The sequence below is a fragment of the Elaeis guineensis genome, chromosome 14, assembly GCF_000442705.2.
Source record: "Elaeis guineensis isolate ETL-2024a chromosome 14, EG11, whole genome shotgun sequence".
Classification (NCBI taxonomy): Eukaryota; Viridiplantae; Streptophyta; class Magnoliopsida; order Arecales; family Arecaceae; genus Elaeis; species Elaeis guineensis.
Genome location: NC_026006.2, coordinates 62533471 through 62558348, shown reverse-complemented (window position 1 = coordinate 62558348; position 24878 = coordinate 62533471). Strand labels below are relative to the sequence as shown.

Sequence of the window (24878 nt, the reverse complement as noted above, 5' to 3'; positions counted from 1 at the left end):
GCATGTACGTGGTATCGTCTGCATGCTATCCATGCATATAGAATAAATCTATTTTTGTCCAATACCTTGACAGGTTATGAGTCTAAAACATCAGGGTTTCAAAGCTGAATGTCTTGGAAGTACTCAAATTAATCAAGCTGCTCACATCGAGGTGAAAAATTGTGATCATGTATTGTCTAGATATAGAACTTGGCAACCCTTGTCAACCTTCATGCAGTAATTTTGGTTTTTATTACTGTGCAACAGTATTCCTTATCAACGAGCAAATATTAGTGAGTAGCTTTAAGAATGTTCCTGAAATCAATAAATTTCTGGGGTATTGGGCACGTTCGTGGTGTCGAAGAGGTGGGTTATAAGAGTAATGACTAACAAACTTGTGCCCCATCAAAGCTGTTTCAAGTAGGTTCAGACACAGCATTAATGCGTGGGGACAAGTAGTAGGGACGTTTGGTACGCTAAACAAAGCGCCGTAATCAAATAACCCAAAATGCTAGTCTTGGTGTTTTTCATGAGGGCATTCCTTGATGTAATTATGTGGATGTGAGGCCATGCATTTGAAGGGAAAGTAAGAAATTTTTTATCCTCCCCAACCTGTCTCTTAAAAAGGGAAAATTATTTCTTATGCTATATGCATCAAATGGCTGTACGCACCGTCAATTATAATTATTAATTTTTATAATTTTTATTTATCAAATATACATCTCGATATATTATTATAAAAATAAGTGATTGTGATGGTCCGATGGATGGCACTAGTGGCTATATGATGCATGCAATATGATAATTTTTATTAGAACTTGCTATTTTATGATAGGTTAGGAGTGTACCTTTCACATGGAAGATGGATTAATTTTTCTTCATGCGAATTGATCGTTGGATCATCCAGTGGTTGCTTTGAGAGCCGTGCAAGTGGATGAGCCGATGCAAGAGGGTGTTTATCACTTTGATAGGTGTGCGGTGTTATGATCCAACGGTAGATTTGTACGAAGGAAGGCGAATCCTTCCTTCGCGCGAAAGGTACAACCCGGTTGATTTTTTTTTTTTAAATTCACTACCCAAAAAAAAAAGGGCCACCTTCCATACCACGGTGCAGCGGGAATGGGATCGCAGGAAGTACGAATATTCCAGCCCCGCTACGATGCCGGACGCCACTTCCTATCGCCACTCTCTAAACTTTCACCGCGACTCTCAAAAGCGGTCTCACTCCACGAAAGCGGAAAAGATTCGCTTAATCTCACCCCAGTTATTCGCGATCGTGCTATAGACTGTCGCACTCTAGGCACGTGTTAGGTACCATCTAACGTTCCGTGCCCTTTCCTCTCCCCCGGCGTTTGTACTATTACCGACGGTGTCCGGCACCGATCGATGCCCTGCTTGATTAGGAAGAGAGAAGAAGGGCTTTGGATCTCCGGCGTTCGGGTCCGCGACAATGGCATCGACGGAGGGATTGGTGCCGATCACGAGGGCCTTTCTCGCCCGCTATTACGACAAGTACCCCCTGCCCCGGCTATCTGATGACATCCCCCGCCTAACCGCCGAGCTCCGGGGCTTCGCCGACGGCCTCCTGAGGGAACACGCCCCCACCTCTGGTGAGTTATTTCGTTCTTTCTTTCGATCAAAGTCCTCCTTTTTCTTTATTTTTGTTCGGATTTGGGAGCTCTGGAAAGTGATTTTGGTGGAAAAGAAGGGTAATTGCAACTGTCCCCTAGGATCTTTTAGGTTGTTTTGGTTTTCTATGAAATGTCGTTGTCAAGATTTCATGTTGGTGAGTGGGCGAGGCTAAATCGGAGGGTAATTCAAGCTTCTCCAACGATTCTTTAGAAAGGGAGGGTTTTTTTTTTTTTTTGGTATTTTTGCCCAGAAATTTAAGAATAAGTTCATATCAGTCATGGAAAATTTGATCTTTTGCCTTTATAATTTTTTTGTTAGTGTTGGGATGAAGTTCAAAGCTTTTCATTAGCATTGCTTCGGGACTTGATAATATGTTTCCGATCCTTTCAAAAAGATTAAACTGTTGGCAGATTAGTGGAATTTCCAAGAGTTAGACAGACATGAAACGCATCAGGATCTAGGAATATGGGAGGAATTACGTGATCACCAGAAACCCAGATGCCATGCCACTTGTAAACATTAGTTTGAATATGGATATTGTTGCGTGTTAGATACTAGGGATTCTTCTCAACTATACGGTTTTTTTTTTTTGGCGAAATCCATGTGATTCTTGAGTCTTGCTATATGTCCATCTTATAAGTTACGGATCATGGCAGAAGAGAAACACAGCTTAATCATGTTCTAGAGTGAGCAGCTTATTCGATGGAAATTCAGACAGTTAAAGAAGTGATGTGTCAAATTCTTTTCATGTGGATGCCAACTCACTTCTGTTTCAACTTAACCACTAATTTCGTTTTCCTTTAGTTAATTCAAATTGTTAATATTACCATCTTTTCTGTTTTTTTACTATTATGGTAACTTAAATACAGGAATTTAAATTAATAGCATTCTTGTTCTTAGAATGTTTGAGCAGCAATTTGCTTTGTTGCATATATTTACGCTCGTTCTCCTTTTGACTCTGAAGGTGAGGAATTAGTGGTAAATGAAGCAGACTGTGAACCTCCCCATAAAATTGATGAAAACTTGTGGAAGAACAGAGAACACATTGAAGAAATTCTGTTTTTGCTCGACGATTCTCATCGGCCAAGATCAGTATGACCTTAATCTAAATTTTCTTTTATTTTCAGATTTATACTTCATGTTCACATCAAGTGATGCTGATAATGAAATGGCTTTCAAATGTCCAAGTTTCTAGTGCTTTCCTCCTTTAAAGCTTTTGCTCTGTGGTATATCTATTTTTTAATGCTTTCTTTAGACATAGTTCAGTAAAACTTCAGACAAATTCAATTTGTTTGTTATGAATGTATGTAGCTTCAAGAAAAAGCGACACCTGAAGATATAGATTTAGCTGCTGTCTTTGGAGATATTGAAGCCAAGTTTAAAACTAGTCTGAAGACACTGGAGACATTCCAACTGAGAAATGCTGACAATATATTTAGTACAGGTGGGTTTTTAATGACCTGTTTGGAACTATCTTTATTTAATCCAGAAGCATGCATTATAAAAAGCACTTATATTTGTTGGCTGAGGGATTCTTAGGATTGCTCTCATTTAATTAAATTGATTGATGAGTCACAAATCTTGCCATCGACTAATTGGCCACAATTCTAAACCCTATTGCAATTTGTGTCTATATCTCTTATGCTTGTTCTCGGGGAAAATAAATTAATTGCTACTTAGGAAACCTGTTCAGTGTATCAGCACTTGCTAAGATACTTTCTTGAATTGATCAGGTCGTCTGTAAATTTGCAGTTATGACCTACATGCCCCAAGACTTTCGAGGCTCTCTCATTAGGCAGCAACGAGAGCGCTCAGAGAGAAATAGACAAGCTGAAATTGATGCTTTGGTTAATTCTGGTGGAAGAATACGTGATCGATATGCTTTACTCTGGAAGCAGCAAATGGAGAGGTGTGCTTTTCTTTTTCTTTACGCCCCCCCTCCAAAAAAAGAAAAAAAACAAAACAAAAGAGCAATGATTCATCATCTTGAATATGCAAAAATTAAATGCACAATCTGAATGTATTTATATTCTTGATTTGTTGAATTTGCATTGCCCTTCCAGACGGAGACAATTGGCTCAGCTTGGGTCAGCAGCGGGTGTATACAAGACACTTGTTAAATATTTGGTTGGGGTACCACAGGTTTGTCATGCATAGATTTTCAGAAGCTTGTTATCATCTTGCCATTCTTGCTATGTGAATTGGTCCATTGTTTATCACGTGACCTGTTTTGAGTGTTATTGTTAACCTACATTAGGATGCAAAATAGAGCAGCAAAATCACTTGCCACTGTCTCATACTGCAGCACAGATCATATGGATTTGTCAGGATTTACTTTGCATTCACCACTGAGTGCTTCTATGCTACTGTATAATGATTAAATTAATTGTTATTGAATAAAAATTCAGCTTTTACATGTAGATTGATGACTACCATTTCTTGCCACTCTTATCCACTCATTCTCTGGGTTTTGCATATGCAATCTATGAATTAGCACCCTAGGCTCTTAATATTAGCAAGCAGGCTTCTTGGTTCAGTTGTAAAAGACATGTTGATACTCTATTATGTGTTTATGCACGTTTTTTATATACTTATGCATGTACATGTGCCAAAGTCCCATGTACTTGATATGCAAGTTTTGTTGTTTACATTAGCTATTATTCTATTAGTAAGCAGCAGCAGAAGGACGAGTTATTAGATTTTATAGATATCAGTTATGGGGCAAATAAGAAATTTTCAAATGGGATTTCTGCAGGCCATATAAAGTGGCTTAGTGCTTTTGCAATTATTGGATGCCTGGGAAATAACAAGAAGAAGAAGAAATTATTAGATTTTATAGATATCAGTTGTGAGGCAGACAAGAATTTTTCAATCAGATTTCAGCAAGTCATAAAGTGAGGAAGTACTTTTGTAATCATTAGATGCCTTTGGAACAACTTATTAGATTTTGTAGATATCTAATGGGAAAATAAGAATTTTTCAATGAGATTTCAGCAGGTTGTATAAAATGGAGAAGTGGTTTTGTAATCATTAGATGCCTTTGAAATCTATCAGAAGACAGGATTTAGTTTAAAGGCCAACTATTACATTTAAATAAACATTATAACAAGCACAGGATGTTGAGGTGGACATGTTATAACTAAAATATACAGGTTTATTAATCAAATGTAAGTTAAAGTCTGGGGTTGCACTTGCACTGGTAGAGACAAAGTAATATACAGTGGATATAGATGGCATGATCATGTGCGTCAGAGACTAAGGAGGTCCCAGTAACAAGAGGGATTCTCTTTTGTACGGAAGGGTATGGAGAGAGGAGGGATGCAAGTTGGAGGGCTGGGCTAGAAACAAGTGTCGATATTGAGAGAAACTAGGGATGTACACAAATTCAAAAAATAACCAATTAGATAATTCAATTTGGTTAAGTTCATGGTAAGATCAAGTCATCGATTACTTAATTGTTTTTCAACAGGGTTGAACCATGTATTTTTTCTAGATTTTTGTAAATATGTACAAATCTTTCCAATGAGAATTCTGACAGTTGTCTTTCTTTTCTAATCGGAACAAAGCCATGTGCAATTCATTTTTATTAGTTGTGATCTGGTACAGGATAAAAAGTAATCAGATTAATAAGCTCTGAATATTTAAAACTGAAAAAGTTGAGTGCAGCTTTGGATTCTTATCTTTAGTTAAAAAGCCTCATCCCACTTATATGGGATGTACAGATGATACACTGAAGTTTGATAATATGTTATAACTGGTTTTGAGCCTGACATCTAACTCTCAAAGATTTAGTGCCAAGTTCTTGGTTAAAGCATCTCAGGTGAGTAAGGTTACTGGCTATGCAAACTAAGCCAAAGCAAGTGGATGGTAATCCTCCAAGTTTCCACTGTTTTTTGAATGAGACTGAATTATGAGGGAGAGGGAAAACTTTGATTTATGGCACAAGGTTTGTCTCCACAAATTATAAGCCAAAGAGTTAAAATGGAAAAAAAAAGATATATAGTTTTGAGTATTGTTCTTGAACTTTTACCAATTCAGATTGCAGTTTACTCTATTCTATATGAGCTGTCTAGTTTCAAACTTGCAATAAAAAGAAAATGAGAATAAATTGAATGTGGCACTTGTTGACTGCTAATCTTAAATGTGGTACTCTGTTTCTTTGTATTGATTTTGTGTTAAAAGAAGAAATGATGTGAATTTTCATGAGTTTTTATATTTCCAAATCTGCTAGTAAATCATGCAATCTCTTTCCTCTTTGTTGCAGGTTTTATTAGATTTCTTGCGGCAGATAAATGATGATGATGGGTATATATATCTATAATTTTTGACTTTGTCCTGGAACCGGCTGAGGCCTTTATCATAAATGTGTATCTTCTGTATTTTCTCTATAGAGCATCTACATGGATTGTGTCTTACTGTGAATTATATCTTACTTTAGACCTATGGAAGAACAACGACAACGTTATGGACCAGCTTTGTATGGCCTTACAAAAATGGTGCTCTTTATTAGACTGTTTCTGCTTCTTTCCTGGGAACGTTTTGAGTCAAGAAAACCGTGAGATAACTTTTGTCCTTTAATGTCTCTCTCCATTCCCACTGTATACCAAAAATTTCTAGGTGCTATATGGTGCATCTTTTACCAGTTTCTTTCATCAATTTGTTCTGCTTAGTATTACTTTTCCTCTGTGTCATGTTGAACAGACAGATGGATCAAGTATCTGTCTTACAGCAAGCTGTGCATGTCTACACCTCTGAGCTTGAGAAATTCATCCAATTTATAGGGTATCTACCATTACATTAATCTTCTTTAAAAATTTTAATTCCTAATTTTATTAAAATTTCTTCATGTGGTGTTAAATTATTTGAAGTTGCTCTTGTTTCCTGTATCAACAAATTCCATCCTCATGTGCTTATTATGCTGAGCAATTTTAGAATATGTGATTCAGTAATTATTAACAAGTAGTATTGGTGAAAACATTAAGTTTGTAGTAACTAATAAAGTTAACCATGTTGAGTTACACCGAAATATGATATTATCTTTTGTTAATTTTAGCTATAACCATAATCATTCATTTTATTGTTTATTAACCTACAGCAATTTAATTAATTATCTCTACATACGTTTACCTAGCCTTTCCATTATATTGATGCATTCAATAGAGAAAAGAATATTTTAGTTACATAGAATTTGTTACTTCTCAGTTGCTCCTTAATCTGGCAGTTCATATGGTGCCAATTGAAAACAAATTGTGGGAGACTAGACATCAACCATGTAACTTTTTTACTTGTGGTTTCTGTGTCACAATGGCACCATTCATTCACTGATGCTAGCTTTTCTTGTTACTGTAGTTCGTGCAGCTCAAGCTTCATTGTTTGCATCACATTTAGGTGGCCTACAGAACATAGAATCTGCGGTTTAGTTCCTACATCTTTCCAAGTTCCAACTTCTGTTATTAATGAAAGATTAATACCAAACAACTTAGGCTTCACCGAATTTATATAGTCAAGTTGTAGAGTCCTATATTTGGGAGTTTGGAGTATGAAACCTTGTATTACTGCACTAGAATGTGCGCAACTTAAGGATGACATCAACATCTGCACAAGAATTTGATGAACTTAAGACTTAATTGCACCTAATCAGTCTCCTTGAAGCTAATTTAACTAGGATTGTGTAATTTATGAAGCTGAATTAGAAGTAAGAGCACCTGATTTATTGACTTCCATTTGTAATGGAGCTGATATTAGTCATACGTAACATATGATCTATCTTATACGTAAGACAACATTGTTTTATATGCAGAAAAACATGTACAGACTTATATTAAAAGTAAGAGCACTTGATTTATTGACTTCCATTTGTAATGGAGCTGATATTAGTCATACATAACATATGATCTATCTTATACATAAGCAACATTGTTTTATATACAGAAAAACATGTACAGATTTCTATTAAGATGTTCTGTGTAAGCCTTACATATGTGTCCTTTTTCCTATTGCCGACAAAATTCTCGTTAATTTCTACTGCTTTGCTGTTCTTGTATCATTATTGGGATCCATTGCAAGATCATTCATCTGTGAAGCTGTCTATTATGTGCGAGAGCTTCATTTTATGAAATGGAATGTTATGAAATTGTTTAACTTCTTCCTATTCTTTGAAAAGCTGCTAAGAACATGTAGGCCTTCATAAGGCCAACTCCAAACATTTGAAACAAGTCTTAATGGTTATGGCCATGGTTGTTATTGTAGTATCTCATTTTACAAAGGAAGTAAGTGATATCGTTTAGACTACCTCTGCTTTTATTTGAGTTATGTACTTAATCTTCTCTATTTTACGGAACAATAGTAATGTGACTTCATTATGTAATTCCAATGCTTGTCTCTAATATTGTCATTTATATTTCTGATGGTTATCAACATTATGGTTTATGGATGCCTTATGTATTTTGAAAAATTGCTTATAGAGTTATTATGGTTTTGTAGTATCACAAGCTGATGGTGTATAACTGCAGATTCAGCAAATTATTGTGCTTCTGAGTTGTATTAGTAGCTTTTCTGTGTTTAGTGAGATATCCTTATATTTTGATGAGATTTATTCAGAATATTACTTAATTATCTCAAGTACCATGCATGACACTACTTAACCAATTCCACTTTTTGCATGAGATTTCTCTAAAAATAAGTGTACCCATTGCAGTGAGGTTGTTGCAAATTCTCCATTCTTAATATCAGCTGAGGATGCAGGTGCTGCTGACTCAAGGTACACTATCCCTTTGTCAAGAGCATTAGGGTTGCACTTATTCCCCCCCTATTAGGATTGGATTCAGTGTACAAATATGCAAAATGTTTTTTTTTTCTTTTTTCTTTTTTTTTTTTAGGGTTGGGTGGTGTAAGCTAATGAATATTGTCAGTCTTCAATTTTCATGGGTGGTCCCTTTTTATTAATGTTTTTGCAGGAAAAGTGTTGAATACAAAGAAACCATCATTCCTCCAGGAAAAACACATGAGGTATGACCTGATAGCAAGATGCATCTTTCACAGCCAAGTATATTTTTATGAACTCTTTCTTTTTACTCAAAAATTTCTCCCTTCATGAAATTGGAGGTGATGCCCAGAGTCTAAGAGAACACTTTAATCAATTAATCATGTGAAGTTGCTAAGAAAGATATATTTACTTGTTTTATAAAATCAATTTAGGAGTTCTGGAAGTTGCTGATATATCAGGAATCTTTGTTTTGTTATCGATATTGCAATGATCGACAACAAGGTCGTCAACCATTTTGCTTGGTTTCCATTCATACATCTTTATCAGCTTTTTTGAACTTTTGTAGCAGCTTATGGACTTGTGGGCTGTGATCAGGATTGTACCAGAATTTCCTATCCCAGAACTGCAAAAAGCCATGTAGGGCTATAATGTCAGGCAATCATGCAAAAGACAGACAACCAATAAGCTACCAATGTCAAATTGCAAAAATGTTTTTATTTGTTTAGCGAAATCACTATTAATTTGTTAATGCCTCTGATCTGCTTGACCCTAGGACAAAAATTATCCTGTAAAAGTAAAAAAGGGGGGATTCTTCTTGGAGCAAGATCATAATGTCACTTCTCACATCTATTGCTTGTCTTCTTTTCCAGGTTATTTTGACAGTTGAATCTGTAAATTCGTATATTGCTTGGGATTTTGCTTTGATACAAGGGACACTTAGCCTGGTACCATCAGAACCTCCTAGTGAAGTGGTCTACAGTATATTTTCTTTATAAATCTCAGCATGTTCTCTTTGTTATCAAATAAACCAAATTCCAGCTAACACAGGCATGCAAAACGTTAGATCTGTTGTTTATGATTTGTTTGTACTTGTTACTGAAAAGAACTTACAAAAAAGACTGGTCTTTCATATTCGAGCTCAAAGAAATACTCTTAAAGCATTGACTGATAACTTTATATACTCAGGTGGCATTATGAACCTCAATTTTGTCAAGGGGATTAAAGGAAAACATTATTATCTAAATATTATGTAGTGGTTCCTTGCAGTTTGTAGTTAATTCATTACAGTAAAGCCTGGTCCCAACTATTGGGTTAAGGTTTTGGTAATGGTGCCATTCCATTGTAACTGACTTATCATTCTCTTAATCCTTATAAACAACACCATTCAAATCACCTTCCCTGTGCACGATTAACAATCAGCTGCGCAACCTCTTCTCTTTGTCAGAGCTCACGTCAACCATCCTCCTTTCTCGCTTTCATGTGAAACTGGCAGCCACCCATCTGCCCTGCATGGGAAGTCATTTGCTCCCCAATCTCTGCTTACCTGACACCACTAGGTCCCTTACTCATGCAGGTTAAGTGTAGATTGTGCCATCCATTAGCTTAGATGTCATGTAGACACACATAATCTCTCCCATACACATGCTTCAAACTGAACATCGCTGATTTATATGTATGGCCTCAGATAGTCAAAAGATTTAAGTTATGAAAATTGAAGTAATCATGAATCTACCGGATCATTGTAATACAAGAACAAGTTTCCAGCATAACCTGATTGTAATGATCTTATTAGAATCAAACTAAAATTGTCCAAAGCAGAGCAAAATTTATATAGACTTGCTTCTGTTAGTAGGCTTGAACTGTGGTTAAGCCACTTTAGATAACAGAGGTCACCTCTGAGATATTCAGTTAGTGTGTTTTCAGGTCTTTGCATCCATACCACCATCGCAGAGACAAGACAAAATTCACATTGCATCACCAATTACCATGCCTTTTTTCGAGAAATACCAACACCATGCCTTTGAATGCATGCTTTGTCATTCGTTCAGATGTTTCACCGGACTAACCCACATGTAGTCTTGGACATTCATTCCTATTAGAAACTTCAATGCCTATGGTTTTGAAGAGCAAAAATTTTCCAAGTTATAGTAGTGGTGCCGATTGAATCTTTATTATTCTTTTTAAATTCTGAAACACTTGGTTGCAAGAGGGCAGATGGACAGAAACTTAATTGGTTTTATTTTCTTAAAAGCTCACATTTTTTGTTGACATGTTTTCATTTCTGTTAACTCATCGATCTGGTTCTGAGTAGCTGTACCATCCAACTCATCAAGTGCACCAACTTCATTCTTTCTTTTAACATGGAAGAATAAATACTATTTTTTTGCATTTACAGGATATTGGTTTTCGTATGGAGTATGTTAGCCCCTCGGGAGAGGTCACAGTAAGTTCCATTTGACACCACAGCAATAATATCCATCTGCCTAACAAACCTTTTTTAAATTCATTATACCTCGAATATTTTTGGTTCCTTTAGGATTCAAATGTTTTACAGTGTGCTTCACCTAGAATAGGTTGATTTTTGTTTTCATATATGGGTGGTTTGCTGCATCTGCTGATTGATTAAAATTGTGCAGCTGATCTTACCCTATCGACGATATGAGTCTGATCAAGTGAGTTGATGCTGGCATTTGTTATTTGTCAGGTGATTTAATCATATCCTGTTTGTTGCCTTTGAGCTGTCAATTTTATGTCTTGTTTTCTGCTTACAGGGAAATTTCTGCACAATCTTGGCTGGATCCTACAAACTTATATGGGATAATTCTTATTCGACATTTTTCAAAAAGGTATGAGAGTTTTGGCAATCAGCTACTTATCTTGATGCTTATGGGCTATGATGTGTTTTGTTTGGTTACGCATTCCTAGAGAAGTCAGGATTTAGTGCTTTGAGGGCTTTAGATTCTTCGAATTGCCAACTTAGCTAGCTAAATTATAATTGGAAGAAATGGACCTGAAAAAGGTGTTAAATGTGTTAAGATCTAGAATAACTGTTGTGTAGCTCCTTTGTCAGGCTACGGCAACATATGGGGCAACTATGGGGAAGAAAGGCATCTATGGTTTTGTTGCTGACCCTTCCTTTTCCCTTTTGCAGAATAATGGGTTGAACTACTCCACATTTACTATTCTTTGATATAAACTGCTATACACATATAGGTGGAATAGTTTACTCCAGGTTAAAATGAAAAAGTAGGTCTTATTCCATCTTAGCTGCAAGGCAAGTGCAGCCTTAGCAGCCAAAGCTTGCACCTGCCTGAGTTTTGATAAAGTTGGGAAAACCAAATTCAGACAAGGAAAAAGCAACAGGGACTTAGTAGGTTGCAGCAGGAATTGGGCACATGAAAAACTTATGGCATATCAGATAGATTTTTGATATTTCTTCTCCCTTCAACATTGACAGAGCTTGCGGTACAAGGTGGATGCTATACCCCCTGTTGTGGAGATGCCACAGCCTCTTGCTGAAGCGGGATAAAATGGACTTTCTGGACAGCTGGAGAGGTACTATTATTAAAACCACTCCTCACATGTTATAATCCAATTCTTTTTGCACTATTCCTTTGTACCCTGGATTGAAATATTTGAATCACCAATCTTGGGATTTAGACTTTATTGCTGCCATGTCAACAAAATCTGTAACCTGTATGCATGTGTACTTTTGTACCAACTCATCAATGAATTTTGCATACATAAATTTAAGGCAAGACATTTATATTATCTTTGTCCATGCTCTTCATTTGGACATGTTATTTGGAATTCTGATAAGATCCTGCCCTGGGCATTTCTACCTTATCTCCAATTAGCTTTATAAATGATGTTTTGCTGTTATAAATGGTGATGGTTTCAGTCAACAGCCTTCTGCCCAGCTTTGTCCCCGTTGGGAAGAGCGATAAAGACCAACTTTTAACTTACAAGCTGACATAACCAAGAATGGCATGATTGGTCATTTCTTTCATGAAGGCATGCATCCACTATAAGTTTGATAGTTATCCCTGATTCCCATCGCAAATAATGCATGCTTGATGAATAGGTAGATGTTATTCATGTTTGTTGTCCTCTAAGTATTGAGTCCCATTCAGCCTTCAGGTGGTGTATTTTGTGTATAACCCACTGCTTCAGTTGAAGGGCTGGCACGACTTCGAGTGATATTTTTTTTGTTTTCCCTATCCAATCCTGACTGATATTGTGTTGCCTCTCTTGACTGATATTTTTACTGTGATCTTCTGCAACAGATTGATCAAACCCACCAATTTTAAAAATTGTGTTCTGCTTCGTAAAATGGTTGTTCTGTTAAAAAAAAAAAAATTGTTGTTTGAATCACCCTTCTTGAGCCATTTGACACAAGACTTCTGCCGCTGTAATATTTCCTGTTGCCAAGGTAACTCATCATAATCCCTCAGATTCCTCGAAAAGATAGCATGAACCTGAGGCTGCAACCCACCCACCAGTCATCATATCTTCATCCTGTAAAGTTTCACGCACGCATTATACCTGCTCGGTACAGCAGTGTGGATGAGTGGAATAAATGAATAGAACTAAAATAAAAGGGCAACAGTAGGATGCGAGGTTATCCAGACATGAGCAACTAGTTAAACTGGTTAAACTACCAACCTGCCAGATTTGTTAAATGGTCCAAATTTACTTTCAAAATTGGATTTCTCCGAAAGAACCGGGTTATGGATCATTGATTCATCTGTTGGGTTGACTGTCAGGCAATCAGATTTATGGTCAGTTTTGTCTGATCTCATCTAAATCTTAGTGTCTCACCCCTCAAACATCTATGGAGAAGCAGAGATGGGTTGTCTAAAATTTTTGTTTCGGGGAACCTACCATCTGTGCATATAGCTTGTTTTACTAATCCCGGTTCTGTACAATTTAGATGCTCATCCTGATTTCCCAAGACTATTTCATCGTATTGTTTAATATTTTTTAAAGAAAAATGAGAATTTTATGCTATTTTGACATTTGCCGAAGAGTGTCATGTTTGCATTGTGGAGAGACTTGGAAGCATCTATCGAATTTATCAGGACAATAAATTTAAAAATGGTGCGAGCAAGGCTTGACTCTAGATTAGGGCTAATAACTCCAACAACTTTGCTAATCAATTCGGTTCGTTCTCACCAAATCCTCCACTTGTTAAGGGGTATTACCACCTGGTCGATGCCCCATTAATAATTTGGAAAACGAGTTTTGAATTATTTCGATAGATTGTACCCCATTTTCCCTTGAAAAAGATAAATTATGGCAAATCATGGTACACACAAATTATATATAGGAAACTACATGTGGGAGGTAGCTTTTCCTCTTCAGATGGTGCTTCGTACACAGGATTAGTCTAGGTTGAGCACTTGGGCTTGGCTGGAGTGGCTGATCATATTCACGTTTTGGGTATGGAAGAGAAGGATGGCGATGGATCAAATAAGGTTGGGCTTAGCCTAAGTTTCTCAAATCAGAGAGCCATTACCAGGTTGAGATAAGACAATCTGGTTCTTCTGTTTTATGTGAATGGAAAAAAAAGGTAATAGAAAAAGTAAAAGAAATTATCGAACTGATACCCGATTTAGACTTTATTTAAAGGGTCACAATGCTCCTAAGTGTTAAACCTGACTTAGCTCAATCATCACTAAACATGACCTCTCTACGCTCATGCTTCTAAGGGTTTTCTAGAAATGTTGTTCTACCATTGTGAATTGCCAGTCTAAGTGGAAAATTGGAATCCATCATCTTTATGATTGGGTTCTATTCGTGTGACGCCAAATTAGTTGAAAATTCTCCAGGTTAACGAAATATTTTACCCCGGGCTAGAAAAGCTGGTAGAGCAGCCTAAATATGGCGTGGCCGTTCAAGTTTCCATGCCCAAAGGACACGTGTCCCATTCCCCATGCGAGTTGGAGATTTTTTTCGGAGGGTGAGAAGAGGAGAGCTTGTAGAAAACGGTGGAAATTGTTGGGGATTTATCAGAGTTGAAACAAAACACCAGAAAAACCAACACACCAGTGGCTGGAACTGCATCGAATTCAAACTGGTGTACAATTTTGTAAAGCTCTCGGACATTGGAAAACCACGAAGGCATGCGGTTAAATTCCTACGACCCCCATGCATCACACCGTTCGTCAGGGGTGATTCATGAAGAAGGGTGCGATGCATGGGGTTCATGGAATCTCAACCACCGCCGCTCCCTCTGCCGTTCGACAAACTATTGCGATCCTAATAAGCCATCACCTGGATCTGTTCTTTAACTTGGTGGTTGGTGCGACATCAACTTGGGGCAAATTCCTTGATAGTCTTCATTCATCTTGTTATCCACACTGGCTTTCTCCAAGCCTGCCTTCTCTTTCTTCTCTTCCTCCTTTTCTTCGGTAGGATGGAGGGGCGAGAGGATTTAATGTATTGCTATACGCCGGAATCCATCGGAACCCCTGGAATATGGATATACAAGGTTTGGGACTACATGCTTCCTGTCTTCCTTGGTCAATTGCTTCTGGTGATCGTATTCACCCGAGTGGTGTCGTTCCTTCTTAGCCCCTCCGGCAGCCCAAAGTCCTGGCCGAGATTTTTGTTAAGTCTTTCCAAAGCTCTAAAAGAAGTGGGTTAAAATTTCTCTCCCAATCTCTGGTACGATCCTTCAAAGACCACACCGATTTGGAATGCATATTGCTGCTAACCTAGAATTCTTCTTCTCGAGAAAAAGAAAAAGGAAATTAAATAAAACTAACAGATAACTTTGATAAATAAATTAAGTAAATATATTTGAAGGAATTAAACTTGCGATGAGCTTTAGTTCCCGTTCGAATTGGTGAGCAGGCCGGCATGTTGTTGGGCCCATCGTTTGTTGGTGGTATCGTCCTAAAGTGGTTTAGTCGGATACCGGACCAGAACTTCGTGCTAATGGACACGGCGGCCAACTTTGCCCTCGCGTATTATATGTTCATGGTGGGCCTGCAGCTGGACGTGCGCGCCATCCGGTCGCTGGGGAAGAGGGTGGTCATCCTCGCGGTGGTCGGCATGGTCGCTGCCTTCGTCGTCGGCTTCACCTCCGCCCACGCCCTCGGCCTCCGCCCCGACATCGGGATGAAAATACCCGGTTACTCCGGTCTCCCGCCCAGACCCGGCAGCGAGAGGAAGGTGCTTCCTTTCCTCCTCCTCTTCAGCCTCGCCATCTCCATCACCGGCTTGCCGGTCGTCGCCCGTATCATCACCGAGCTCAAGCTCCTCAACTCGCCGCTCGGCCTCCTCTCCATGGGCCCCGCCGTCGTCAACGACATTGCCGCCTGGATCCTGCTCGCCCTCACGTTGGCCGCCACCGACGGCAACAACGGCAAGACGGTCTCGCTGCTGGTGCCGCTATGGGTCTCCCTGGCGGGTGGCGCATTCGTGTTCCTTTGCTTCCGCGTGGTTCGGCCGGCCATCGCGAGGATGACGAGGCGGACGCTGGATGACGAGCGGATGAGCGACCAACAGCTGGGGATCATCCTGGCCGGGGTGCCGGTGGCGGGGTTCCTGTCCGACCTCATCGGGATCCACATCATCTTCGGCTGCTTCATCTACGGGCTGGCGGTGCCCAATGGGCGGGCCACCGAGTATTTGGTCGAGCGGATGGAGCCGTTCTTGGTGAACATACTGCTGCCGCTCTTCTTCGCCAACAGCGGGTTCAGGACCAGCCTCTACACCATCCTGCCGTTGGGGGCCATCATCAGCTTCGCCGTGGTTGTCGTCTCCGCCACCTTGGCCAAGGTGGCGGGCACCATGGTCGTCGCCATGGCCTATTCCATGTCCTTCCGCGACAGCTTAGTGCTCGGCTTCCTCATGAGCGTCAAGGGCCCCGTCGAGATGATCATCCTCAACATTGCCATCGATAAAAAAGTAGCTAGCCTCTGTCTTTCTTTCTTTCTTTCTTATTTTCTTCAATTTTTTTACCCGGTCATTAATTTGTTTCTTAGCACAATTTTGTTCCAAAAAGCAAAAGAAGGTTCAAATTAATACCTGGCTGATGCACAAGTTATTCTTCTTTCTCTATATTTCAGCTAAAGGCTGTTGAATAGGTTTATTAAAGTAACTATTTCTTGTGATAAAAGTTCTTTATAAGCTATATATTTAATACATACGTTCGTTATTTCAAACATAGTGACAGTATTATTTTTTTTTTCCAATATTTAAAAATTTTTAATTTTTCTCTTGATGGAATAATTCTACAAAATGTTTTTTTATAGATTAATCAATCTAAAATCATTCAATTATTCTTTAGTTATATAAATTAATTTAATTTTTTTAGTAAAACATCTTGATAGTTTTTTTTTGTTATCATTTGTTATTCTTTTCTAACATATGCTAATCTAAATCTTTATCCATACATGAATTGTTCTTAAACTACTTGTGACTATAATGCCTAGCTAACCTTACAATCATTTTATTTGCAAATCGAGTGGTGCTTTTATATTTAACTTTGTACGTACTTAGACTTACCTATGCTAGCTCTTGCACTAGTCCAACCTTCATCCGCAGCTAGATTGTTCCCGATACCGGACCTGTGACTATGATTCCAAAACCATATATCCACTTCCATTTGCAACAGATGTTGTTGGTGTATCCAACTCTTCATGCAGAGTTAAATTTGTCTATCTATAGTTTATATGTTTATAATGCAGAAATAGAAAAAATAAACACCAAATGGTTATGGAAAGCAAGAGTTCAAAAAAAAATATAATGCCTCAGCCATATTCATAATAATAATAATAATAATAATAATAATAATAATAATAATAATAATAATAATGATAGTAACGTGAGCCCTTGGTTATTTGCAGGTCCTTAGGGGAGATATATTCGCAGTGATACTCACAACTTCAATGATAACGATGGTGCTGGTGACGCCGGTGGTGGTGCTAGCGTACGTCCAAAAATCGAAGCCGCTCGCGGTGTACCGGCGCCGGAACATCCAGGGGGGGAGGTCGGACATGGAGCTCCGGATGCTGGCCTGCGTCCACAACGTCCGCCACGTCCGCTCCCTCACGCGCCTCCTCGACGTCTCCAACCCTACCAAGCGCTCCCCCATCTTCGTCTGCGCCCTCCACCTCGCCGAACTCGCTGCCGGCCGTGTCTCCTCCATGCTTATCATGCACCCATCCGATGGCAGCGCCCACTACGGCTGCCACCGCCGCACCTCCCTCGCCTCCAACCAGCCCCAGTCCGAGGGCATCCTCGTCGCCCTCGGTGGCTACGAGCAGCAATCCCCCGGCGTTTCCTTCCAGCCCCTCACCGCCTTCTCCCCGCCCGCCACCATGCATGAGGATGTCCGCAGCGTCGCCGAGGAGCGCCACGCCTGCATCATCGTCCTCCCCTTCCACAAGCTCATGACCGTCGACGGCAACATGGATGAGGCCGGCAGCTCCGCCGTCCGCCCCGTCAACCTCAACGTCCTCGCCATCCCTCCCTGCTCCATCGCCATCCTCGTCGACCATGGCCTCGGCGCCCGCCCTGCCACGCTCTTCCCCGGTGCCCACGGCCCCTCCCACCACGTCGCCGCCGTCTTCATCGGCGGGTGCGACGACCGCGAGGTGCTCGCATATGTGTGGTGCATGGCGGAGCACCCGACCATCGTCGTCACGGTCATCCGCTTCATCGAGGCAGCCCCGCCGTCACGGTTGCAGTCGGTGACATCGGTGACCGAGGAGGACAGCACCTCAGTGCTCTTGGCCGACGCCGAGCTGGATAAGGAGCAGGACGAGGAGGCGTATCAGCACACACTCATTCCAATCCAACATTCTATTTTGGCTTGCACTCTTATTTGGCTCTTTTCTATGTTTAGCAAGTCAACACATATTCATATTTGGCTGGCACTCCTATTTGGTCTTTCTCCTTGTTTAGCTATTCTACATTTGGTTTCTCTTTACTTAGTATGTAATCGAGATATTGCTTCTTCTTGTAATTGCTACAATAGCTAGACCTTGTAATCTATATATACTCCTATTGGAGAACAATGAAAAGTAAGAATCAGAAATTATCCTCAATAAAGATATTTCCTTCTTTATGGTATCAAAGCCTTGAAGCTCCAACGAGCATCTCTTCTTCTTCCTCCTTCTGTACTCTTTCATGGCCACCAGTTCATCTATCTCCACCTCCTCCAATCCCTCTTCTCCTCCACCCAACACAATGACCCCTCTCATCTTTCTATGGGCATAGCATTTTCTATCTATCAAATTAAATGCATCCAATTTTTTGATCTGGAGAAAGCAAATTACTCCCTTCTTAAAGGGTCAAGGCCTGTTTGGGTTCCTTGATGGCTCTCACCCACAGCCCATCGATCCGATTGCCGCTACTGCTTGGCAACAACAAGATGCCCAACTCGTAAGCCTTCTTGTTGTTTTATTATCTGAAGATTTGGTTCCTCTTCTTCTTGACAAAGAGACTAGTTTTGAGTGCTGGACCACTCTTCATGAAGCCTTTGGTTCAGCATCTCCTACCAGGCTCATGTCTCTGCATCTAGAGTTGCAGAATCTATGTCAAAAACCAGATGAGACCGTCACCTCTCTGCTCCGACGTGCCAAAGCTGTGGCTGATGAACTTGCTACCTCTGGTAATGCCCTCAAGCCAACCGAATTTAATCTTCATGTATTGCGTGCTCTATGTGATGATCTACAAGATGCGGTCCCTGGCATTCTCAACCGACACACCTCTCCGACATACACTGAATTTCATGGGCTGTTACTTAGCCATGAAAGCATGCGGACATTTAGAAAATTAACTGTTGCTGATGCCACTCCTACCAATCCTACCGCCAATACTGCTCAACGGTTCGTCCATTCTTCTAATGACCCTAGGCCCTCTATTGGCCGTGGCTTTACTCGAGGTCGTGGAGGATGTGGCAAGTTTGATCGAGGTCATGGTCGTTTTGGTCCACCTGATGGCCGTGGTTCTCAATGGTGTTCGTTTTGCAATCGTAACAACCACTCTAATGCCACCTGCTTCTATCGCCCTTAGCAATCATATCCATACTTTTCCTCTCCACAACCCAATGCCAATTTCTCATATTCACCATATCCAAATCCAAATCCATCTCAACGTCACCCTAATCCACCACTTCTTCCTACCCCTCACCCCTCCACTGCCCTCACTTGGTACCCAGATACAGGAGCATCTCACCATATCACTCCTGACATTCATTCTATGTCCTCCTATGATGAGTACACTGGTCCTGATCAGGTGCATGTAGGCAATGGTAAGGGATTACATATATCACATATTGGTCATGGTTCTTTTTCCTCTCCCTACTCTTCTCTTTCTTTTCAGTTATCTAACATCTTACACGTTCCTTCTATTTCTAAAAATTTACTTTCCGTACAACAGTTTGCAAAAGACAACAATGTCTTTTTTGAATTTCACCCCTCTCATTTTCTTGTGAAGGATCGAACTACCAAGACCATAGAGTTATCCGGTCTGAGTAAAGGAGGATTATACACTCTCTATTCCAGCCCTTCTCCATTGTCTGCATCTGTTCACGTAGCCGAGAGCACCACTCTTGATGGCTGGTACAACCGTTTGGGCCATCTCCATTATTGCTTGCTTCGCTCCATGGTGAAGACCAATAATCTACCCTGCAAGTCTGCACATCTTCGTCCCCTTTGTCCCTCATGTCAATTAGGCAAGTCTAGTAAGTTGCATTTACCTCCGTCCCATCGTCGCAGTCAGTTTCCATTAGATCTTATTTATAGTAATGTTTAGGGTCCTTCCCCTACTCCATCTTTGTTAGGACACCGCTACTACATAATTTTTATTGATGATCAAAGTAAATATATTTGGTTTTATCCATTAATGTGCAAATCTGATGTATTCTCTACTTTCTTACAATTTCAAGCCTTAGTTGAACGGCATTTCTCTCGTACTATTAAATCAATCCAAACTGACTAGGGAGGAGAATTTCGCTCTCTTCCTCAATTTTTTTATAAAATTGACATTACCCATCGTATTGCTGCTCCTCACACCCACGAGCAACAAGGGGCTGTCGAACGTCGTCACCGTCATATTACGAAAATCGGTCTATCCCTTCTTGCTCATGGATCCGTGCCCATGTCATACTGACACTATGACTTTGAAATGACTGTTTTTCTCATTAATAGGATGCCATCTAAAGTTTCTAGTGATGTATCCCCCTTCGAACTCATTCACAACAAACCACCATCCTATGCCTTCCTACGAATTTTTGGGTGTCTTTGCTATCCTCTTCTTCGTCCTTACACTCGGCATAAAATGGAGCATCGGTCTCAACCGTGTGTGTTTCTCGGCTATAGTCCCTCTCATAGTGCCTATCGATGTCTCGATTTAAAAATAAATCGTACATATATCGCTAGGCACGTTCGCTTCGATGAATCTACCTTTCCTTTTCAATCTCAGTCTTCATTAACTTGTCCACCACCATCATCTCCCTCTTCCCTACCTTGGGGCGTTACATTACTTCAACCTCTACAAGAGGCCACCCCACTACCATCCGTTCCTCCATCGATTCCACATTCTCCTTTGCATCGTCTGTCCAACTCATCATCGGCTGCATCTCTCTTTTCTCGGTCTGCCTCAACACCTTCTCCTATGACCGATCCCACTCCAAGCCCTTTTAGCATTAACGACTCTGCACCTGTTCGGACCAGATTACTTACTGACCTCTATTGCAATTCCTCATCAGCAAAACCTTCCCTTCCTACGCCTTCCCCTACAACTAGCTCCCAGCAAGACAAAACCTCCTCTGACCCACCTGCCCAACCCACCCGTACACATTCCATGGTACTTCGACCCCATTCCAACCAGCCATCCGCCCTCACCACTACTATCCTCACCATAGAACCTACTTGCTTTACTCAAGCCTCTAAACACTCTGAGTGGCGTGCTGCAATGACTGAAGAATTTAATGCCTTAATTCGCAATGGTACGTGGTCTCTTGTTCCACGTTCATCTCATCAAAAAAATTTGGTTGGGTGTAAATGGGTGTACAAGATCAAGAGAAAAGCTGATGGGTCTCTCGAGCGTTACAAAACGCGTCTAGTTGCTAAAGGGTTCCATCAGCAACTTGGCCTCGACTACAATGAGACATTCAATCCGGTTATCAAACCTACCACCATTCGGTCTATTCTAAGTATTGCAATCTCTCAAGGTTGGTCCATCCGACAATTAGATGTTCATAATACCTTTTTACATGGCAACCTAACAGAAGAAGTCTACATGTCCCAACCGTCAGGGTTTGAGGACCGCGACCATCCAGATTATGTCTGTCATCTCCACAAATCTTTATATGAGTTAAAACAAGCACCCCGTGCCTGGTTTCACCGTCTCTCCCAGTTTCTTCTCCGACTAGGGTTTGTTGCCAGCAAAACTGATCCTTCATTATTTATTTTAAGAATGAGGTCTCATGTCCTCTATGTGCTCATCTATGTTGATGATATTTTGGTAACCAGCAATGACTCCAGTCAGATCTCTCTTCTCCTTCAACAACTTGCTAAGAAATTTTCTATTATGGATCTTGGTGATCTCCATTTTTTCTTAGGAATTGAGGTTGTTCGGAACTCTACTGGATTATTATTATCTCAAAACCGCTACATTAAAGATCTTCTTTTAAAGGCAGGCATGATTGATTGTAAACCTGTTCAGACCCCAATGGCCATGACAAAGGATTCTGATTCAAGGGGTGCTCCCCATCCGGACCCCACACAGTATCGCTCCATTGTTGGGGCTCTTCAGTATGTTACATTGACACGTCCGGATATTTTCTTTGCAGTGAATAAAGTATGTCAGTTTATGCAGTCTCCTAATACTGATCACTGGATTATGGTCAAACGCATCTTACGGTATCTTCAAGCTACAGCTGATCATGGGTTACACATTCGCCGATCCACCTCTCGCTCTCTCCAAGCTTTCTCAGATGCAGATTGGGCGGGTAGTGGGACTGATAGGCGTTCCACTGGGGGCTATGCAATCTTTCTCGACCCCAACATCATTTTTTGAGCATCTCGTAAACAGAAAATAGTTGCCCACTCGTCCACAGAGTCTGAATATAAAGCCTTAGCAGATGCATCAGCTGAACTTATCTGGCTTGAGTCATTGTTTCAGAAACTTGGCCATCCCTTACATGGTCCCCCGATTCTATGGTGTGATAATATTGGGGCCACTTATCTGTCGGCCAATCCTGTTTTCCATGCTCGCACGAAGCATGTCGAAATTGATTTTCATTTCGTTCGTGAACATGTTGCAAGACATCAACTATCTGTTCAGTTCATCTTCACCCAAGATCAGCTTGTCGATATTCTCACCAAGCCCTTGGGTACCTCCCGTTTTAGGTTCCTAAGGGACAAGCTGAAGATTCGTGCTCCCGATTCTTCATCTTGAGGGGGTGTATCAGCACACACTCATTCCAACCCAACATTCTATTTTGGCTTGCACTCTTGTTTGGCTCTTTTCTATGTTTAGCAAGTCAACACATATTCATATTTGGCTGGCACTCTTATTTGATTTTTCTCCTTGTTTAGCTATTCTACATTTGGTTTGTCTTTACTTAGTATGTAATCGAGATATTCCTTCTTCTTGTAATTGCTACAATAGCTAGACCTTGTAATCTATATATACTCCTATTGGAGAATAATGAAAAGTAAGAATCAGAAGTTATCCTCAATAAAGATATTATCTTCTTTAAGGCATTGTACCAGTTTCGTCTTTGGTTCGTCAGCGACGAATCGGTGGTGTTCACGGAGAAGGTTGCGAGCAACAGCGAGGAGACGGTGACGGCGCTGCGGGCGATGGAGCACAGCTACGACCTCTACGTGGTGGGGAGGAGCCATCGGAGGAAGTCGAAGCTGACCGTCGAGCTGGAGGAGTGGAGTGACTTCCTGGAGCTGGGGCCGATCGGGGACCTGCTGGTCTCGTCGGACTTCGAGGCCAAGGTATCGGTCCTGGTGGTGCAGCAATACGTGAAGAAAGGGCTGGCGGAGGCCGAATGGGAGGCACTGGGGAACACCAGTCCTCTATCGTAATCGGAGGTGCGAAGGTAAGGGGGCGACACCGACCACTTTTTGCACGGTCGCTCGGCTTCAGCACCAAGTGCGATGGCGCCAGACCTGAGAGCTTGGTTGCAGCATATCTTGACTAAAGTTTGATTAGTTATGTAGGAAAATCTTAAGTGCCGTTCTTTTGTGGCAAAAAATTTATCTGACAATTTATATTTTTTTAGATAAATATTTTTAAGATAATATTTAGATAAAAAATAATTTATTTGTACTCTTTTATATATGAAAAAATAATTTTGAAATCTATTATCTATATTTTTTTGTATTACTATTTTTTCGTTTAAGTTACTAAAATTTATCTATATTTTTTATAATATCCTTTATATTTTTTAGATTTGAAGAAAGTGGACAACTAAATTATTGAGCAATACATTGAATGATAAGAGTATTGAAAATGAAGATGAGATATTTTAAGAATAAAATTAAATATCTACTTTATTGACTGATAGAAAAATGATTTAATCACCCTCTAGGTAGATAAGATTTTTCTCTATTTTATGGATAAATATTATCTATAAAAAAATAATTTATCCATCTTGAAAAGCATGAGAACATAGATAAGTTGATCAATAGAAATATTGATCAATTTTTCTATAGTATTTATCCATCAAAGAATGATAAACAATATATATGACTTACTGTGTTTTTAATGATATCCTATTGGTTATTATGCCTTTTTGATGCTTTATATAACTTCTTATTAGTTATAATAATCAACAGGATATCATATAAAAATATATGAAGTTATATATATTGTTCAGAATATCATATATATTTACAAGAAGTCATATATATTATTCAGCATGTCATAATTAAATATGAAAAGAAAATCATATGGGGCATTAGAAAGCGATATATATTATTCAAGATATCATATATATTCATAGGAAGTCATATATATTATTTAAGATGTTATGTATATTCATAGAAAATGATATATAACATCAAAAATTATATATATTATTTAAAATATTATATAAAGAAATAAAAAATCATATATATTGTTCAGAATATCATATATATTCACAAGAAAACATATAAGGCATCAGGAAGTAATAATATTATTTTTTCTTTATTTTACAGAGAGAAGGGGTATTTTTGTTAGTAAAAATCCGACATAAAAAAGATTAAGCGATATTAAATATCTGTTCTATTATTAATTATACTATATGATCCAATATGATTGGATGGTATATTTTATGTCAATTTTACTACACCACATGCAGTGCATAAAGAATTTCTCTTTCACACTTTATAATTGGACTTCGAATGGCCCAACTAGATGGGCCGCTTCAGCCTCCTATTGGGTCCTTTATCATGATTCCTCCTCTTCTTCAACAAGGTTTGTAACTTATTTGTTTGAGATATAATGTTTTATAAATGATCTATATACCTGGAAGTTCCAA

At 39.7% G+C, this 24878-nt stretch overlaps 2 protein-coding genes across 3 annotated transcripts; both read left to right on the top strand.

Annotated features, from left to right (window-relative positions):
* Positions 1–1288: 1288 nt before the first annotated feature.
* On the top strand, positions 1289–12148 carry LOC105057244 (uncharacterized). 2 transcript variants are annotated; one of them, XM_010939782.4, is made up of 15 exons: positions 1289–1589; positions 2576–2703; positions 2923–3055; positions 3364–3520; positions 3675–3753; positions 5876–5916; positions 6050–6166; positions 6313–6393; positions 8309–8371; positions 8568–8619; positions 9247–9321; positions 10773–10820; positions 11014–11049; positions 11149–11223; positions 11835–12148. In XM_010939782.4, exons 1-15 carry the CDS (start codon positions 1430–1432, stop codon positions 11904–11906), a joined length of 1317 nt encoding a protein of 438 aa, XP_010938084.1. In that variant the 5' UTR covers positions 1289–1429; the 3' UTR covers positions 11907–12148. The 2 variants fall into 2 exon arrangements, with proteins under 2 accessions (XP_010938084.1, XP_010938085.1); XM_010939783.4 differs by lacking the exon at positions 9247–9321.
* Positions 12149–15091: 2943 nt separating this feature from the next.
* LOC105057376 (cation/H(+) antiporter 15-like) lies at positions 15092–23439 on the top strand. The gene is made up of 5 exons (XM_073248305.1): positions 15092–16294; positions 17236–18324; positions 18923–19350; positions 22217–22349; positions 23104–23439. Exons 1-5 carry the CDS (start codon positions 15242–15244, stop codon positions 23437–23439), a joined length of 3039 nt encoding a protein of 1012 aa, XP_073104406.1. The 5' UTR covers positions 15092–15241.
* The last annotated feature ends 1439 nt before the right edge of the window (positions 23440–24878 follow it).

Excerpts from the sequence above, each read along its gene's own strand:
- LOC105057244 (XM_010939782.4), top strand. The coding sequence starts at position 1,430 with ATGGCATCGACGGAGGGATTGGTGCCGATCACGAGGGCCTTTCTCGCC. Across the intron at positions 1,590-2,575 it reads GGAACACGCCCCCACCTCTG|GTGAGGAATTAGTGGTAAAT; the intron begins GTGAGTTATTTC and ends TTGACTCTGAAG. Across the intron at positions 8,620-9,246 it reads CTCCAGGAAAAACACATGAG|GTTATTTTGACAGTTGAATC; the intron begins GTATGACCTGAT and ends CTTCTTTTCCAG.
- LOC105057376 (XM_073248305.1), top strand. The coding sequence starts at position 15,242 with ATGTTGTTGGGCCCATCGTTTGTTGGTGGTATCGTCCTAAAGTGGTTT. Across the intron at positions 18,325-18,922 it reads ATTTGGTTTCTCTTTACTTA|AATCTATGTCAAAAACCAGA; the intron begins GTATGTAATCGA and ends CTAGAGTTGCAG. Across the intron at positions 19,351-22,216 it reads GATGGCCGTGGTTCTCAATG|TCTCCTAATACTGATCACTG; the intron begins GTGTTCGTTTTG and ends CAGTTTATGCAG.